Source organism: Malaclemys terrapin, chromosome 2 (genome assembly GCF_027887155.1).
Source record: "Malaclemys terrapin pileata isolate rMalTer1 chromosome 2, rMalTer1.hap1, whole genome shotgun sequence".
In the NCBI taxonomy this organism is placed as follows: Eukaryota; Metazoa; Chordata; order Testudines; family Emydidae; genus Malaclemys; species Malaclemys terrapin.
Window position 1 is genome coordinate 531,102 of NC_071506.1, and position 20,335 is coordinate 551,436.

Genomic DNA, 20,335 nt, shown 5'->3' on the forward strand with positions numbered 1-20,335 from the left:
AAGTCACAACCCACCCGCTCCTCCAAATCCTTACAGCAACTCTTGGTGACTCAACTTCTCTCCTTTAAGGCTGGCTTCTTACCCCGCACCTGCCTGAGAAGGCCAGTATTCTACTGAAGCCCAACACCCACACGCCCATGAGAGCTGCTGGACCAGGACAGGCATGTAAAAAAGCAAAGGGGCCAGAAAAAGGGGAAAACAATGAGGAGTACTTGTGGCACCTTAGAGACTAACACATTTATTTGGGCATAATGTGTTAATCTCTAAGGTGCCACAAATACTCCTGGTTGTTTTTGCTGATACAGACTAACACGGCTACCCCTCTGAAAGAAAAAGGGAACAAATTCGCCACATTCCCCAGTTCCCTTGCTCTACTTTACCATACGCTGCAAATCCTCACCTACATCCCCATAAACACCATCATCCCTTGCCCTCCAAAACCACCTTCTGCTAACTCTAACCCACAAATGAGGGAAGTTCTCAGCAGTTCCACCAGGGACCTCAGAGCAGCAGCCCCCCAATTCCACTGCCTCCTCCAGTGTGACCATGAGCTCAGCTAAACAGATTCCAAATGTCCCTCTCTACCTTTATGCCTTGAACAAACCCCTTCTCCTCATACCACCCCCAATAATTCAGCGAAAGAGAGAGCTTGTTCATTCGAAGCCCTGCAGGCCCCGTAGCCAGGGTGCTGAACTCTGCACTGCAGATGGTCAGCCCCTGGGGCTCCCCTAGGCGAGCAGCCAGGAAGGTACCACAGTCACCCGACAGGACACTCACGTGGGGAGGGACTTGAGCAGGTTCTCACGCAGCTCCAGAGTCACCAGATTTGCCAAACTGCAAGAGAAAAGCGAGCGAGGAAGCCAGAGTCACTGGGAGTGGGAGTGGGAGTGTGGGGGGGGGGGGGGGGCCTTCAAGGACAAACTCGGATGCTCAGACCCTCCCTCAGGGCAGTCCTTCGTATACATGGCTGCACGGTGTACACCAGTAGCAGAGGTGGGCTGGGGTTGAAATAAAGATGTCCTAAAATTATCAGAGCCGATGGAGACTTACTATCAAAACACCATGGAGGTTGCTGTTCCCAGTCCAGGGGACAGGAGAGAGATGGCATCAGCCTATGGAGCAGCTGGCATCCCAGAGATCAAACCCCCCACACAAGGTGATGCCCTGCCCTGGGGGAAGGAAGCTCATGCCCCCTCTGAGAGGGCCCTGAGGGTTCTGCCTAAGCACTCCGAGCTCATCATGCTGAGAGTCTCACTGAACTGACTGCAGCTACTTTCAGGGGAGCAAGGGGTGGATGTGCGCTAGAGAGGAAGATAGTCTTGTGGGACTCAGGAGGCCTGGGTTCAATCCCTGCCTCCAGCAGAGACTCCCTGTGGGCAAGTCCTTTCCCCTCTTGGGCCGCAGTTGCCATCTGGGGTACGGGAACAATGATCCTAACTCAGCTGCTGGACTGTGTGGGGGATAAGTTCATTAATGTTCCTAGGGCCACAAGGAGTTCAGATAAATAGATCTTTCCCCCATGGTGCAGGCACCTTCCACGATGGTGGGGGTGCTCTCCTCCTGCCCACCCCTCCCCTGCACTCCCCACACAACTAGCAAGAAGCATAAGTGCACTCACTTCCCGATATCACTGGGGAGGCTCTGCAGGGATACATCATTCAGGGCCAGGTGGCCCAGGCTCCGCAGCTGGGTGAAGCCCTCAGGAAGCCTACGGAGGAAACAGACTCGTAGGCCTGGAAGGGACCTTGGTAGGTCGTCTAGTCCAGTCCCCTGTACTCATGGCAAGACTAAGCATTATATAGACCATCCCTGACAGGAAGTGACAAAACCAGCACCATTACAGTTGTGAACAAACAACTCCAAGTCCCCTTTGCCTCATCCCTGAAAAGCTAATCCCTATCCCTGCAAACCTTTACATAGAGAGAGGAACTCACTGCGGCCCTACCCATTCCAAACAAAGGACAATACCTACTGCCCAGATGCATTATGGAGGAATCATACACATTGGAGGCAGTTCTGATCCTGTCTGGCAAATCCTATGCTCACATTCCAGCACCACAAGGAGGCAGCAGAGAGCTAACTCTGATTTAAAGGGGCACACAGTCTGCAGAGGCTTTGGTGCCCACAAAGTACAAATTGGGTAGGGCAGGAGAAAAGGGAGTCTCCATCTCCAAGGACTGTAATGGAGGTTGGGGCATAATGTCACCGAGTGGAAAGTGGACACCTCGGACTCTGTAGTGGAGGGGAGAGGACATGGGCGCCGACGGGGCTGGAGCACCCACTTGGAAAAATTAGTGGGTACTCAGCACCCACCGGCAGCTTCCCGCTCCCCTCTGCCTCCTCCCCTGAGCATGCTGCCTGCCTGCTTTTTCCCCCTAGCTCCCAGCGCTTGTGCCGCGAAACAGCTGTTTCGTGCGTCTGGGAGGAGGGGGAACGCGGCGCGCTTGGGGAAGAGGCGGGGCTGGGGCAGGGATTTGGGGAAAGGGTCCAATAGGGGCAGGGAGGGGGCGGAGACTTTGGGGAAGGGGTTGGAATGGGGGCACGAGCACCCACCGGCACTGGGGAAAGTTGGCGCCTATGGGAGAGGAGTCCCAAAAGGACACAGGAGTAAGGGCTACAAAGGCATCAGGATGGGACAGGAAGGGGGAGAGTCCCTCTCCATAAGGTTCCGTGTAGACTCCCTGAGACCATGTGCTCAGCTCCAGGAACTGTATTAGCAGAGAGATGCTGACAAAAGGGAGGGAGCTCAGAGCAGAGCCACAGAAAGGTTCTGGGGGCCAGCAGAGCACCTAGGGGCTGACAAAGAAACATGAACCCTTCTCCCAAGTCCTGCAGTGACGCAGTCATTCCTGCCTGTCCTGTTGAGGCAGGGTTCTCAAACCAGTTCCCAGAGACAAGTGGCCACATCACAAACACCAGCAGCACCACTAAGCAAAGGGTAAACATTCCCCCTGGTTGCAGTCTCAACAAAGGGGAGAGGACTGCAGGGCTTCAAAGGGTCCCCCCGTGCAATGTGAGCCAAGGTGCCAGGACAGCAAGTGAATCACAGGCTTTGCCTCTATTTTACTTCTAGAGAAGGTCCAATGTGAGCTGCTGGGCAAGACAAGCTGGAGAGAATAGGGTGCTTCCCCCTTCCTCACCCCATGCACCGAGTTCAGCCAGGAGAGGAGACTGCCTGCCCCTCCTCTGCCCCTCCCTACCTGGATAGGGGATTCCCACTGAAGTCAGCAATCTCCAGGGATTTGCAGAATTTGATGCTTTCAGGGATTTCTGGAATGTCTGAAGCAAAGAGGGAAAAAAGACCACAGTAAGATCCAGTCATGTGGGAATAAGGGTGTAGGGCAAAAGCCCATCACATGGATGCATAGATTTCAAGGCCAGAAGGGACCACTATGATCATCTAGTCTGACCTCCTGTATAGCACAGACCACAGAACTTCCCCAAACTACTCCCTAGAGCAAAGCGTTTAGAAAAACATTCAGTCTTTGTTTAAAACTTAGCAGTGATGGAAAATCCACCACAACCCTTGGTCAATTGTTCCAGTGGTTAATTACTATCACTATTAAAAAGGTACACCTTATTTCCCATCTGAATTTGTGGGGACAAGGGAGGCCCCAGTGAGAGCCTGTCACACAGTGGGAGAATGGAGACATGGAGACTCCATGGCACAAAAGCAGCTCCCAGCAGAGTTCCCTCTAGGAGGCTCCTGAAGGGCACATCCTCCTTCGGGCACAGGCACTGATGTCCTGGTGACACTGGGTGGCCCATGGAGCACTGGGTTGCTGGAAGAGCCTGGTACTGGGCTCCTGACAAGGACCCCCATGTTCCCTGCCTGGTCAGCCTTACCATTGCGAGAGATGTCTAGCTCCACCAGCTGCATGAAGTTGGCCACCTCGGGGGGAAGTCTCTGAATCTCATTGTCACTCAGGCCCAGCTTGCGTAGGTTCAGGAGCCGGAAGAAAGGCTGGAAGGAGAAAGCAGCAACAGCTCCACAGGGGATCTCATCCTACCTACTTAGCCCAGCCCTACACAACTGCCAGCAGCGGACAGCTTCCTTCTGCCCAGGCCCCTTCCTGCAGACGCCACCTCTCAAAGCTGCAGCTGCCACGAGGGAGACAAGCAATGCGAGACTGAGCAGCCATGGGGGTGGAGCTAGAATTATCTGGCACAATCCATGTAGGGAGCGAGCAAGAAGCCGTAGGGACCAGCTGCTTAACAGACTCATTGGAGATCCAGAAGAGGTGTAGGGAAGTTAATGGAGTCATTAAGTGTGCCCAGGGCCCAACCCCATTATCCTACAGCCCCTTATCACCCCCCTCCCCTCTATGCAGGCTGGAAGCTTTTCGGGGCAGGGAGCGCCTTCGCTTGTTTTGCGGGCACACAGCAAAATCACAGGAATACGAATGTGTAAGATGCCTCCATTAATGAAATCGCCAATAGATACCACATAGACATGGAAAGCCAGCCCATGTATGTCAACAGAAAGGAGCATACAGAATGGCAGGTGACATGGATGCAAGGAGAGAGATTAGCAAGAGGCTATCAGTCTGTCTGGAACAGGAAGCCCACAAGCAGATTCAAGGGGATGCTGGGCACCGCAGGCAGGAGGAAGCAGTTAAGGAGAATAAGGATATTGCTGAGAAGCTCAATGTTTTTCTACATCAGTCTCCACTCAGGAATGTGGGGAGATCCACGCCCTGGGTTTCATCTTCTCATGTGATGCAGAAAGAGTGCTCTCAGGGACTATGGTAGAACAGACTGTGACTTGTAGAGTCCATGTCAGCTGTAATCTACATATGTTGTAGGGGTCTGAGCCGCCCATTATAAAAGAGGAACAGTAACAAATCCTGGCTTGTCATCCCAGCTTTCAGCTGATCCCAGAAATATTTATCTAATTTCTCAAGACCTCCCATTGTTAGTCAGGACCCAGCCGCCTGATCAGTCTCTTGCTACATTTTATACACCTTCCCCTCTCAGGGTGGCACCCTGTCTCTGGGACCAATGCTCGATTTCATACACATTCTCCATTCTCTGGGAGGTGTCTGGGTCCCAGAGATTAGGGCCCCCTCATACCAAAGGGCACCTGCTCATACCATGTTCCAACTGAGCAGGATCACTGTCTTAGCCCTGCGAAGGCCATGGGCAGGTTTCAGCTACTGCAAGACAGGGCCACTCACTCACTCACTCAGGAGGGAGGGAGCCAGCCTGGCACTGAGCTGGTAACTGTACCTTGCTCTCCGGAGCTTTGGAGAACTATTCCCTGTTCCCTTAGGACCCTGCTTGGCTCTGCAGGGGTACCAAAGAAATAAGCTACAGCACCAAAAGCACTAGGTGCTGGGCCATAACGTGTACACTGTAAGCATCAGGGCTAAGGCTGTATGAAGTTTCCATTCAAACCCCCTCACTGGAGGCCATGGCTCAGCCCAACCATTTGGGAGCCCAAGTGAGAGACCACATTCACTGCCCCCACACAAACAATTCCTGTGACCAGTGCCATGGAGGACAGGAGGGAGGAAGTATGCTGGAACTGGGGCAGGAAGCAAGCCTTGCAGAGGCAATCAGCCATTCAGGGACCCCCTTGAGGCTGGTCATTGAAAGCTGAACGGGCAGTAGGTAAGATGCAGGTTTGTGTCACTATAGCTGTGTCTACACTGCCACTTTCAATACTAAAACTTTTGTCATTCAGGGGTGTGGAAAAAAAAACCCGAGCGACAAAAGTTGTAGCGCTGAAAAGCACCAGTACAGACAGAGCTTTATCGCCAGGTGTCACAGCTCCCGGTGATAAAGCTACCACCACTCGTTCAGAGTGTTTGTTTTTTTAAATCACCTACACGGCAGCGCTGCTGCGGCCGCGCCATAACGTAGGCAGTGTAGACAAACCCTATGCTCAAAATGATCAGCTAAGGAAGATGGTGCACATGCGCGTCTATAGAAAACTACTGACAGAAGGCAAGCCTCTATCACGAAAAAAGAACGAGGAGTACTTGTGACACCTTAGAGACTAACAAATTTATTTGAGCATAAGCTTTCGTGGGCTAAAACCCGCTTCATCGGACTAACACGGCTACTGCTCTGAAATCTATCATGAAAGATACTCATAGCCTGGACAGCTCATAACAAGGAACCGCTGAGATTAAGAGCTACGCAACATTCAAAACAGGAGACTGGGAACACAGACAATGTGTTAGATTGGGCGAGGCAAGAGGCTCTCTCTATAGGCAGCTGATTCCATCATTGTCCAGTAGGGAGTTTCTTGCAGCTGGTACTGGCCAGGGTCAGAGACTGAATTCTGGACTAGATGGGCTACAGGGCTGCAGCAATTGCTGTGTTCCTTGGATCACTGCAGAGATATCAGGGACCATGTTCCAAAGACTCCTCACCTAGACTACTTGCAGAGTGGCCTACTCACCATGAGAAAGGAGCAGGGCCGGCTTTAAGCCGATGCAGCCGATTCAGCTGAATTGGGCCCCGCGCCTAAGAGGGCCCCGCAGCTGTCCACTCCGCCCCCAGCTCACTTCCCCCTCCCCTCCTCAATGCTCCACCCCCTGTTCCTCCCCCTCCCCTGCTTCCCGCGAATCAGATGTTCGCGGGAAGTCTGAAAAGGGGCAGGTGGCGGCAGCAACAGGTAAGTGGGAGGGGGGCGCGGCCCAGTCCGGCCCTGGCCGAGCGGCCCCGGCGGCTCTGGCTCCAGCCCAGCACGGGCTCCGGGGCACCGGTCCCGGCTGAGCACACCGGCCCAGCCCCACTGGCCCCGGCCCAAGCGGCTCCGACCCCGGCCAAGCGGCTCTGGCTCCGGCCCCGGCCCGGGCCCCGGGGCGCCAGCCGGCAGCAAGCCCCGCCCCCAGGAATCAGGCCCCGCTCTTGCTAAGGCCGGCCCTGGAAAGGAGGACATAATTTGGCCCTTGGTGGATTCTCAAAACAGCCTCCATGACGAGGCAAGGACTCGTGTGTACGGTGCGTAGCACAAAGTGGGCCTAATTCCCAATTGGGGGTCTCTGAACTCTACAGCAATACAAATATAAACTACTCCCACTCTACAGCTATCGGCCTATAATTGATAGATAACCTCAGAGAGGGTAAGCATCTCACTCAGGGTCACACAGGAAGTTTGTGGTAAAGCTGGGAACAGACTTATGTCTTAATCATTACACTACAGAACCATACACACAGAAATGACTTCTAATCTATGTAATTATCGTGTCTGCCAATAAGCCACAGGTGGCTAACCAGGTGCAGCAAGCACAAGGAGACCTTTAGAGTAGACCAGAAAACAGACCCAGAGGCTGAGTGACCTATCTAGACAGCTACCCATGGGCCTGAGAGTTAGACCTCGGTCTGACCCTTCTTTACTAGGTGACCGCCCCCACCTTCAGAATGGGGCATTGACATGAATGAGCCACACTGAGGGCTGCCAGGGGTAACAAAATCTGTTCAATACGTGTGGTTGGGTGGCTGCCCCACACAGGTAGATGGAGGGTTAAAGTAGCCCTCAGGGAGGCTATGGTGGGGACCCAGACCCTGGAAGAGCAAAGCAGGTTGCTCCTAGTAGTAGAGAGCCTGAGGCAGGAGTGAGACATCCTGCAGGCCCAGCTGAGGGAGAAACTGGGGAGATAAAGTTCCCCCCACCCCCCAAGCGTGTGGCCGGGCAACTGCCCCACACAGGTAGATGGAGGATTAAAGCAGTCCTCAGGGAGGCTGTGCAAAACCCAACCAGTGGGAGGAGGGCTTGTAGAGAGCCAATCAGGAGAAGGTTTGTTAGAACAGCCAATCAGGGCCAGAGAAGGCCATATAAAAGAAGGGCTGCTCAACAGAGCAGAGTCAGTCCCTCCCTAGAGTGCAAGGGAGAAGGACTGCTGCCGTAGAGGAGTACCTTAAATACAGCAGTGCCAGGCAGGTGAGCAATAGGGAGCCCTAGCCTGAGGACCCTGATACAAAGGGCTGGGAAGGTGCTAGGGCTACAGGGAAGTGGCCCAGGAAATTGGTGGCGGGGGTTGAGGGAGCAGCAGCACATGGCTGCTGGGTCAGAGACTGGAGTAGCAGGTGGGCCCTGCCTCCCCTGCTCCCTGCTTGCCACAGAGGGGATGGCCAGTATTCGGACTGCAGTTTACCCCTTGAGATAAGGGGTTAGACCGAAGGCTACAGTAGGCCACAGTGGCAAGTGGATGGACTAGAGACAGCCGCTTCCCCTGGAAGCGGGGGAAAGTTGAATGGAGCACAGCCCGGCTGTGCCCAGAAGAGGATACCACAGTCTGGGGAATGACGCGGGTCTTAGAGGTGGAGCAGAAGTGACGGCGGTGAGACACCACTAGAGGATGGCGCACTGGCACCAAGTGTTAATTCCCAGCACGGCCATCAGGAGGCACCAAGGTGGTGAGTCCCACCCTGTCACAGTAAGATACAGGCCTAGCGCAGCACTGCATAGTAGAGAACAAGGTCTTCTGCCTTCTAGAGAGGCCAGATAAGGGGGAGAAAGGTTATATGAAAAGCAGGTAGACAGTACCTATGCCATGAATGGAGCTGTTCACCCTGCTGGAGGGGTTGGTGAAGGGCTCCCAGCAGCAGGGTTTGAAATACTACTTCTTCCTAGAGCTACTAGTTCAAGTCAGCTCTTCACAGTCAATAGGCCAAGACCTATACAGTTTGTGTAGGTTTCTCAAACCAGACCTTAAGAAATACAGTTGCTTACGTATATGTATTAGAGAGACTATAAAGCATTGCCACTCATTTGCTAAGGCTGTACAGAAGATGTAAAGTGCTTTAAGATGAAAGGTGCCTATATAAATTTAGGTTTCAGAGTAGAAGCCGTGTTAGTCTGTATCCGCAAAAAGAACAGGAGTACTTGTGGCACCTTAGAGACTAACAAATTTATTAGAGCATAAGCTTTCGTGGACTATGTCCACGAAAGCTTATGCTCTAATAAATTTGTTAGTCTCTAAGGTGCCACAAGTACTCCTGTTCTTTTTATATAAATTTAGACTCCTACTGTCTCCTATACTTAGGGTTACCATTCGTCCGGATTCCCCCGGACATGTCCGGCTTTTTAAGCTAAAAATAGCGTCCGGGGGGGAATTTGTAAATGTCCGGACTTCCCCCCCATGCAGAGCACGCGCAGCTAACAGTGCTGCCGGCCGGCTGGTATCACTTACTTGGGGCTCCGACACTCAGCCAGAGAGGGCTTCTCCTCCTCCCTCCCTCCCTCCCTGCATCGCAGATCGGCTCCGGCAGTTTGGAGCTCCTCCCCCACTCCTCCTCCCCTGCCAGCCAGGCTGCCGGGATGAACAGCTCCGGCCGTTCCTGAGCAAGTTCTCCAGACATTAGGTGAAGAAAGGCCAACAACAAGGGGGCCAGGGGGTCGGAGAAGGGGCAGGGAGGTTCTGGAGGGGGCAGTCAAGAGACGGGGGGGTCGGGAGTTCGGGGAGGGGCTTTCTGGAGGTGGGGGTGTGGAGAAGGTTTTGGGCAGTCAGAGTACAGGTAGGGGGTAGGGTCCTGGGGGGCATTTTGGGGGGGAGTCTTAGGAGGGGGCAGTTAGGGGATAAGGAACAGGGAGGCTTAGGTAGGGGGTGGGGTTCTAGAGGGCAGTTAGGAGCAGGGGTCCCAGGAGGGGGCAGTCAGGGGACAAGGAGCGGGGGGGGGTGTTTGGGAGTTCTGGGGGGGGGCTGTCAGGGGGCAGGAATGGGGAGAGGGATCGGAGCAGTCGGGACAGGGAGCAGAGGGGTTTAGATGGGTCGGGAGTTTTGGGGGGGGGGGCTGTCAGGGGGTGGGGAGTGGTTGGATGGGGTGTGGGAGTCCCAGGGGTCTGTCTGGGGGTGGGGGTGTGGATAAGGGTTGGGGCAGTCAGGGGACAGGTAGGGGGTAGGGTCCTAGGGGGGCAGTTAGGATGTGGGGAAGGTCTCAGGAGGGGGCAGTTAGGGGACAAGAGGCAGGGAGGCTTAGGTAGGGGGTGGAGTCCTGGGGGGCAGTTAGGGGAAGGGGTCCCAGGAGGGGGCAGTCAGGGGACAAGGAGTGGGGGGAGGGTTGGGGGTTCTGAGGGGGGGGGAGTGGGAGGGGCAGGGGCGGGACTAGGGCAGGATGGGGCGGGGGTCCTCCCGTCCTCTTTTTTTGATTGCTGGATTATGGTAACCCTACTATACTTCCATAAGCCACAGGGCTTGGGGAGAGCAATATCAGCAGCCTCATGATAGTGAATGATAAGTGCTATTTAATTCAGCTTAATTAGCATAAAGGAGTTTAATAGTAAGGAAACAGGTCTCAAATAGACATGAGATTGTCAGCTCCAGCCAAGGCCTCAGGTCACAGTAAGAATTTCAGAGGCTATATCTGTCATCCTCCCCCACAGACTCTACCAAGGGAGATTCAGGTTAAAAATTAGATAAAGTTAACTATGAGAAGATAAATAGTTATGTTTTGGAATAGGCTTGCAAAGGAGGTAGTGGAATCCTCATCATTGGCGGTTTTTAAGAACAGGTTGGACAAACACCAGTCATGGACAGTCTAGGTTTACTTGGTCCTGCCTCAATCCAGGGGACTGGACTTAATGACCGAGAGGTCCCTTCCAGCCCTTAATTTCTATGATGCTATAGAATTTCATGCAAAAAACTACTAACTTGACAAGACTCAGAAAATGCCAAAGGGACGTTTAGCTCTTGTGTGTGTGAATTATAGCTTAATACAGGAGAACATACTATTTTTCACATAGAATTTTTCTACAAGCAAAGATATAGGCCTAGGATGCATTCCACAGTCCATGAAAGACATTTGTATGACACCATATTTTTTTATTTATATATATAAAATCAATCTAGTGCAAATAGAGTGTAACAGCAGAGTAACTGCAAACACAGGCGTAGGATTTATCTACCTAGTGCGAACACAGTTATACAGCACCTTGTACAGGTACACTTGCATCTACACTAGGGTTATTTCAGCATATTTATGCTGGCAAAAAAAAAAAAAACCACACACCCCTTACCAATAATGGACAGCCCTTATTGCCAAAACACTGAAGAGATGTAACAGACCCTGCTGTCAGTGAAACCAGACTCGCTGATGAGTCTCAGCTTGAGGAGATGTGAGCAGGCTACACCTTCTACTAGCCTGGAAAGGCCATGGATGAGCTGAGACAGTCAGGGGTAGGGTTCACCATACAGTCTGACATTCCCTGTAAGCATGACTCACTCCCCAATGGAGTCAATGACCGACTTATAGTGCTCTGCATAAAATGTTCCCTGTATGCCACCATCATCAGTAGCTAGGTGCCAACAATGACTCGTACAGATGAGGTCAAGGAACTGTTTTATGAAGATTTCAGCAGGGTCATCAGAGGGGTGCCACACTAGGACATTGTACTTGAAGATTTTAAATGCACATGTAGGAGCTGACTGACACATGGAGCAGAGTGCTAGGCCATCACGACATTGGATGGTCAAACTCAAATGGCCAACTACTTCTCTTCACATGTGCCAAGTTCAATCTCACTATTCCCAACAGTCTTCCAACAAGCCAACAAATATAAGACAACATGGATGCATCCCAAGTCAAAACAGTGGCACATGCTGGACTATGTAATTGTACAGTCTAAAGACATGAAAGATGTACATATCAACCTGCCACGCTGTTTGGTATGGCTTTCAACAGTGAGTGCCAGTCTCAGGTCAGGCTGTCAGAAAACAGGGAAGACACCCCAAACTGGTGTATTTTCTATTAGATTTCACAAGCCAGTAACAAATGTGCACTCCTGGATCACTATACCAGTATTACCATGGAGTCACAGACAGTCGCCTTAGGCTCTCCAGCCCATCTTACCACACAGACAAACAAAACTTTGATATTGGTCACAATACCAAATATCACATCACATTAGTTTACTTGCACAGCAAATGGCCAGTCGCTTTCCCCAGGTCAAATTGGTACTCTGGCTCCAGCGTTGTCTTTGGTGAAATCCAATTTCTCTAGTAAACTGACTAAAGGTTTATAAGCTAAGAAAAAGAAATGAGTTATTGAAAGATTAAAGCAGGTAAAATACATTAACAGGAGAATCCAAGTTTGTAGATTAAAAGTGACAGCACAGATACAATGATCTGCTAGTTTTCCATAAGCCTCTCAGGGTTCCCCAAAGTAATTTTGGGTATCTCTGTCCAATTATTCAGTATTCTACCGTTAGAGAATATCAGTCCAGAGATGCAGAATCATTCCCTTAAGCCAGTATTTATAGATCCTGTTCACAAAGGCAAGCTGACAGGTGTCTTCACCAAAGCCTGGGCTTTTCATCTGTTGACAGTGAGTAGGGAATGCAGTTTGATCTGTAAACTCAATGACCCTTGCTTTGACTTTACTTGTGAATGCAAAAGAAGTAGAAAGCTAATTTAGTTACAGTGACGTATCTAATGCAATTGCCTACCATTACATTCTTATGGGGATAGATAAGTGAAAACAATACAAGTATCATTCATTAGTATTCATGAAGTTAACACCTGAATATACACACTTTGCTCTAGGGCAGCAGTACTCAAACTTCATTGCACCATGACCTCTTCTGACAACAAAAATTATTACACGATCCCAGGAGGGGGGACTGAAGACTGAGACCGCCCGAGCCCTGCCACCCGAGCTCCGCTGCCCCGGGCGGGGAAGGGGGCCAAAGCTGAAGCCCGACCCACAATCTAGGGTTATTTAATTACAGAGACATACACAATGTAATGCAATAAGCAATCAACAGGTTTATAGACAAGTGAAGGCAATGCCATTAACATTCCCTTTGAACTAAACTAACACAAGTACATTGGTTTCAGAGTGGTAGCCGTGTTGGTCTGTATCAGCAAAAAGAACGAGGAGTACCTGTGGCACCTTAGACTAACCAATTTATTTGGGCATAAGCTTTCGTGGGTAAAAAAACCCACTTCTTCAGATGCATGGAGTGGAAAATACAGTAGGAAGATATATATACACAGAAAATGAAAAAGAGTGTTACCATACCAACTCTAACGAGACTAATCAATTAAGGTGGGCTATTATTAGCAGGAGAAAAAACTCCATGTGGAGACAGCTGAGGTAGCTGTCCCAGTACACAGGACTGCTGATTCACCACTGGTGGAGGAGGAGGTGGCTCAGGGTGGACACTGGCAGCTGGCTACTTCTGGCAGCAGACAGTGCTCCACCCCTGCTCTGAACCCTCCCACCGTGGTAATAGGTAACCATTATGCTCTTCTTGATACAGGAGAGAAGGAATCACCGCCTACAGTAAACGAGGAGAAGCCTCGCACCGCTAAGGCTGCGAGGTCTGCTGCCACCACTGCGAATAAGAAACGTAGCGTAGTGGTGGTCAGAGACTCTCTGCTGAGAGGGACAGAGGCACCCATCTGTCGCCCTGACATTTCATCTCAGGAGGTATGCTGCCTGCCGGGGGCCCGTATCCGAAATGTTACAGAGGCATTGTTGAGGATTATCCAGCCCTCTGACTACTACCCCATGCTACTCATCCATGTGGGCACAAATGATACTGCGCGGTGTGACACTGAGCGGATCAAGAGTGACTACAGGGCTCTGGGAGTACGGGTGAAGGAGTTTGGAGCACGGGTGGTATTCTCTTCGATTCTTCCTGTCAAAGGTAGGGGCCTGGGCACAGACAGATGCATCATGGAGGTGAATGCCTGGCTGCGAAGATGGTGTCGCCAGGAGGGCTTTGGCTTCCTCGACCACGGGATGCTATTCGAGGAAGGACTGCTAGGCAGAGATGGAGTTCACCTTTTGAGGAAGGGAAAGACCCTATTTGGACACAGACTGGCTAACCTAATGAGGAGGGCTTTAAACTAGGTTCGACAGGTGAGCAAAGCCCACCGGTAAGTGGTGAACATGGAGACCTGGGAGATGGGTCAGAAACAAGAGGGAGCATGGGCTATAATGGCAGAGAGAAAGGAGGGTTAGGGCAAAACTGGGAGGCAAGATCAAATCAGTATCTTAGATGCCTCTATACAAATGACTTCTTTGTTTCGGTCTTCACCAAGAAGTCTGAAGGAATGCCTAACATAGTGAATGCTAATGGGAAGGGGGTAGGTTTAGCAGATAAAATAAAAAAAGAACAAGTTAAAAATTACTTAGAAAAGTTAGATGCCTGCAAGTCATCAGGGCCTGATGGAATGCATCCTAGAATACTCAAGGAGCTAATAGAGGAGGTATCTGAGCCTCTAGCTATTATCTTTGGAAAATCATGGGAGACAGGAGAGATTGCAGAAGACTGGAAAAGGGCAAATATAGTGCCCATCTATAAAAAGGGAAATAAAAACAACCCAGGAAACTACAGACCAGTTAGTTTAACTTCTGTGCCAGGGAAGATAATGGAGCAAGTAATTAAGGAAATCATCTGCAAACACTTGGAAGGTGGTAAGGTGATAGGGAACAGCCAGCACGGATTTGTGAAGAACAAATCATGTCAAACCAATCTGATAGCTTTCTTTGATAGGCTAACGAGTCTTGTGGATAAGGGAGAAACTGTGGATGTGGTATACCTAGACTTTAGTAAGGCATTTGATACGGTCTCGCATGATACTCTTATTGATAAACTAGGCAAATACAATTTAGATGGGGCTACTATAAAGTGGGTGCATAACTGGCTGGATAACCGTACTCAGAGTTGTTATTAATGGTTCCCAATCCTGCTGGAAAGGCATAACGAGTGGGGTACCGCAGGGGTCTGTTTTGGGACCGGCGCTGTTCAATATCTTCATCAACGACTTAGATATTGGTATAGAAAGTACGCTTATTAAGTTTGCGGATGATACCAAACTGGGAGGGATTGCAACTGCTTTGGAGGACAGGGTCATAATTCAAAATGATCTGGACAAATTGGAGAAATGGTCTGAGTTAAACAGGATGAAGTTTAACAAAGACAAATGCAAAGTGCTCCACTTAGGGGGGGGGGAAAAAAAATCAGTTTCACACATACAGAATGGGAAGAGACTGTCTAGGAAGGAGTACGGCAGAAAGGGATCTAGGGGTTATAGTGGACCACAAGCTAAATATGAGTCAACAGTGTGATGCTGTTGCAAAAAAAAGCAAACATGATTCTGGGATGTATTAACAGGTGTGTTGTGAGCAAGACACGAGAAGTCATTCTTCCGCTCTACTCTGCTCTGGTTAGGCCTCAGCTGGAGTATTGTGTAGAGTTCTGGGCACCGCATGTTAAAAAAGATGTGGAGAAATTGGAAAGGGTCCAGAGAAGAGCAACAAGAATGATTAAAGGACTTGAGAACATGACCTATGAAGGAAGGTTGAAAGAATTGGGTTTGTTTAGTTTGGAAAAGAGAAGACTGAGAGGGGACATGATAGCAGTTTTCAGGTATTTAAAAGGGTGTCATAAGGAGGAGGGAGAAAACTTGTTCACCTCAGCCTCTAAGGATAGAACAAGAAGCAATGGGTTTAAACTGCAGCAAGGGAGGTCTAGGTTGGACATTAGGAAAAAGTTCCTAACTGTCAGGGTGGTTAAACACTGGAATAAATTGCCTAGGGAGGTTGTGGAATCTCCATCTCTGGAGATATTGAAGAGTAGGTTAGATAAATGTCTATCAGGGATGGTCTAGACAGTATTTGGTCCTGCCATGCGGGCAGGGGACTGGACTCTATGACCTCTCGAGGTCCCTTCCAGTCCTAGAATCTATGAATCTATGATAATCAGGATGGCCTATTTCAAACAGTTGACAAGAAGGTGTGAGTAATAGTAATAGTAGGAGAAAAATTAGCATGGGAACATAGTTTTTACTTTATGTAATGGCCCATCCACTCCCAGTCTTTATTCAAGCCTAATTTAACGGTGTCCAGTTTGCAAATTAATTCCAGTTCTGCAGTTTCTCGCTGGAGTCTGTTTTTGAAGTTTTGTTCTTGGAGAATTGCGACTTTTAGGTCTGTAATTGAGTGACCAGGGAGGTTGAAGTGTTCTCCGACTGGTTTTTGACTGTTATAATTCTTGACGTCTGATTTGTGTCCCTTTATTCTTTTGCATAGAGACTGTCCGGTTTGGCCAATGTACATGGCAGAGGGGCATTGCTGGCCCATGATGGCATATATCACATTGGTAGATGTGCAGGTGAACATGGTGGTGTGGCTGATGTGATTAGGTCCTATGATGGTGTCCTTCGAATAGATATGTGGACAGAGTTGGCAACGGGCTTTGTTGCAGGGATTGGTTCCTTGGTTAGTGTTTTTGTTGTGTGGTTGCTGGTGAGTATTTGCTTCAGATTGGGGGGCTGTCTGTAAGCGAGGACTGGCCTGTCTCCCAAGATCTATAAGTGAGGGATCGTCCTTCAGGATAGGTTGTAGATCCTTGATGATGCGCTGGAGAGGTTTTAGTTGGGAGCTGAAGGTGACACAGGTACTCCTTGTTCTTTTTACGAGTAAATTGGTCCGTGTATACTAATACACTTAACATTTCTTTGAAATTCACATACATGCGAAATAGCCTATGTCGCCAAACTGAGCTGGTCTGTCAGCGTCACATACCCATTGTTTCAGAGATCCTGTATGCTGGTCAGACCATCGACTTGTGAGAAGCATCATGTTGCTACACTTCTCACCAGAGTGCCGCAAAAGATGCCTCCGACCACCAAAGTAGATCAATATGGCTGCCATGAAAAACCCCAGCAAACAAGAAAAGTTGGAGCAGACACAGGAGACTGCATTAGCTGAGGATCCAGAGAACTCCAAAGACATTGTGGCAACCTGACAGAAGCTCAGAGATGTCACATAATACAGCATCCAAGGTTCTTGGCTTTGTCAGGCTGTAACACCAGGGATGGTTTGATGAGAATGACCCTGAGAGAGAGTGGCTACTGGAAACCAGGCATACTACCCACAAGTCCTGCATGTTGGACAAGAAATCAACAAGGAAGAAGGCCAGGTACTATCAGGCCACACGTACATTACAAGCCTTATTGAGGCTAATGAAGAACCACTGGTGGGAGCAGAAGGCTTTAGAACTGCAGAAAGTGGCTGATAAGCATGACAAGAAGGCCTTCTATAAAGGTCTCTGTGCTGTGTATGGCCCAAAATCCAGTGGTTCAGCCCCTGTCCTCACAGCAGATGGTAACCAGCTGCTCACAAACAAAGGTGATATTCTCTTGAGCTAGGCTGAGGACTTTGATAGTCTCCTGAACTATCAATCCATTATATCCAACAAAGCCATCAATTCACTCCCACAGCGTCCTGTCCTGGAGGAGCTGTCTGTGTAACTCTCTTTAAAGGAGGTTACCAAGACCATCAAGCAGCTTTGCACAGGCAAGTCTCCAGGCCCTGACCGCATTCTACCTGAAGCGTACAAATGTGGAGGTGTTCACCTGGTCAGGAAACTCACCAGTATTTAAGACCATTTGGGAACAGGATACCATGGCCCAGGAGTATAAGAAAGCTTTCACAGTCTATCTATACAAAAGGAAGGGAAGCATACCTAGCTGTGAAAACCATCATGGAATCTCACTGCTGTCTATGGTGGGGAAGATCCTTGCACTGGCTGTCCTCAAGAGACTCTTCTCTCCCCTAGCAGACTCAGTGTATCCAAAGTCACAGTGTGGCTTTCATGCTGATTGTGGCACTAGGGTCATGATTTTTGCAGCCCAACAAATACAAGAGGAAGCTCATGAAGAGGATAAGAACCCACCCATGCATGGTGTTTGTTGACCTAACCAAAGCTTTCTACGTGGTGAATCGCCAGGGCCTATGGAAACGCCTTCATAAATTCATAAGAACATAAGAAAGGCCGTACCGGGTCAGACCAAAAGGTCCATCTAGCCCAGTATCCTGTCTACCAACAGTGGCTAATGCCAGGTGCCCCAGAGGGAGTGAACCTAACAGGCAATGATCAAGTGATCTCTCTCCTGCCATTCATCTCCACCCTCTGACAGACAGAGGCTAGGGACACCATTCCTTACCCGTCCTGGCTAATAGCCGTTAATGGACTTAACCACCATGAATTTATCCAGTTCTCTTTTAAACTCTGTTATAGTCCTAGCCTTCACAACCTCCTCAGGTAAGGAGTTCCACAAGTTGACTGTGCGCTGCTTGAAGAAGAATGTCCTTTTATTTGTTTTAAACCTGCTGCCTATTAATTTCATTTGATGACCCCTAGTTCTTGTATTATGGGAATAAGTAAATAACTTTTCCTTATCCACTTTCTCCATATCACTCATGATTTTATATACCTCTATCATATCCCCCCCTTAGTCTCCTCTTTTCCAAGCTGAAGAGTCCTAGCCTCTTTAATCTCTCCTCATATGGGACCCGTTCCAAACCCTTAATCATTTTAGTTGCCCTTTTCTGAACCTTTTCTAGTGTCAGTATATCTTTTTTGAGATGAGGAGACCACATCTGTACGCAGTATTCGAGATGAGGGCGTACCATCGATTTATATAAGGGCAATAATATATTCTCAGTCTTATTCTCTATCCCCTTTTTAATGATTCCTAACATCCTGTTTGCTTTTTTGACCACCTCTGCACACTGCATGGACATCTTCAGAGAACTATCCACGATGACTCCAAGATCTTTTTCCTGATTTGTTGTAGCTAAATTAGCCCCCATCATATTGTATGTATAGTTGGGGTTATTTTTTCCAATGTGCATTACTTTACATTTATCCACATTAAATTTCATTTGCCATTTTGTTGCCCAATCACTTAGTTTTGTGAGATCTTTTTGAAGTTCTTCACAGTCTGCTTTGGACATAACTATCTTGAGCAGTTTAGTATCATCTGCAAACTTTGCCACCTCACTGTTTACCCCTTTCTCCAGATCATTTATGAATAAGTTGAATAGGATCAGTCCGAGGACTGATCCTTGGGGAACGCCACTAGTTACCCCTCTCCATTCTGAGAATTTACCATTAATTCCTACCCTTTGTTCCCTGTCTTTTAACCAGTTCTCAACCCATGAAAGGACCTTCCCTTTTATCCCATGGCAGCTTAATTTACATAAGAGCCTTTGGTGAGGGACCTTGTCAAAGGCTTTCTGGAAATCTAAGTACACTATGTCCACTGACTCCCCCTTGTCCACGTTTGTTGACCCCTTCAAAGAATTCTAATACATTAGTAAGACACGATTTCCCCTTACAGAAATCATGTTGACTATTGCTCAACAGTTTGTTTTTCTAGGTGTCGGACAATTTTATTCTTAACTATTGTTTCGACTAGTTTGCCCGGTACAGACGTTAGACTTACTGGTCTGTAATTGCCAGGATCACCTCTAGAGCCCTTTTTAAATATTGGCATTACATTAGCTAACTTCCAGTCATTGGGTACAGAAGCCGATTTAAAGGACAGGTTACAAACCTTAGTTAACAGTTGCGCAACTTCAAATTTGAGTTTTCAGAACTCTTGGGTGAATGCCATCTGGTCCCGTGACTTGTTAATGTTAAGTTTATCAATTAATTCCAAAACCTCCTCTCGTGACACTTCAGTCCGTGACAGTTCCTCAGATTTGTCACCTACAAAAGCCAGCTCAGGTTTGGGAATCTCCCTAACATCCTCAGCTGTGAAGACTGAAGCAAAGAATCCATTTAGCTTCTCCGCAATGACTTTATCGTCTTTAAGCGCTCCTTTTGTATCTCGATCATCAAGGGGCCCCACTGGTTGTTTAGCAGGCTTCCTGCTTCTGATGTACTTAAAAAACATTTTGTTATTACCTTTGGAGTTTTTGGCTAGCCGTTCTTCAAACTCCTCTTTGGCTTTTCTTATTACATTCTTGCACTTAATTTGGCAGAGTTTATGCTCCTTTCTATTTGCCTCACTAGGATTTGACTTCCACTTTTTAAAGGAAGTCTTTTTATCTCTCACTGCTTCTTTTACATGGTTGTTAAGCCACGGTGGCTCTTTTTTAGTTCTTTTACTCTGTTTCTTAATTTGGGGTATACATTGAAGTTGGGCCTCTATTATGGTGTCTTTAAAAAGCACCCATGCAGCTTGCAGGGATTTGACTTTAGTCACTGTACCTTTTAACTTCTGTTTAACTAACCCCCTCATTTTTGCATCGTTCCCCCTTTTGAAATTAAATGCCACAGTGTTGGGGTGTTGAGATGTTCTTCCCACCACAGGGATGTTGAATGCTATTGTATTATGGTCACTATTTCCAAGCGGTCCTGCTATAGTTACCTCTTGGACCAGCTCCTGTGCTCCACTCAGGACTAAATCTAGAGTTGCCTCTCCCCTTGTGGGGTCCCGTACCAGCTGCTCCATGAAGCAGTCATTTAAAGTATCGAGAAATGTTATCTCTGCATTTCATCCTGAAGTGAAATGTTCCCAGTCAATATGGGGATAATTGAAATCCCCCACTATTATTGAGTTCTTAATTTTGATAGCCT

At 48.9% G+C, this 20,335-nt stretch overlaps 1 protein-coding gene across 19 annotated transcripts in view; it reads right to left on the reverse strand.

Moving 5' to 3' along the window:
• Positions 1 to 20,335, reverse strand: part of SCRIB (scribble planar cell polarity protein) — a 210,410-nt gene that overhangs the window by 164,915 nt on the left and 25,160 nt on the right. For all 19 annotated transcript variants that reach the window (XM_054017244.1, XM_054017243.1, XM_054017258.1 and 16 more), the window contains exons 2-5: positions 3,847 to 3,964; positions 3,201 to 3,279; positions 1,619 to 1,708; positions 778 to 834 (exon numbers count right to left, since the gene is read on the reverse strand). In XM_054017244.1, the coding sequence (XP_053873219.1) occupies positions 778 to 834; positions 1,619 to 1,708; positions 3,201 to 3,279; positions 3,847 to 3,964 (344 nt within the window). The remainder of the gene's footprint in view (positions 1 to 777; positions 835 to 1,618; positions 1,709 to 3,200; positions 3,280 to 3,846; positions 3,965 to 20,335) is intronic.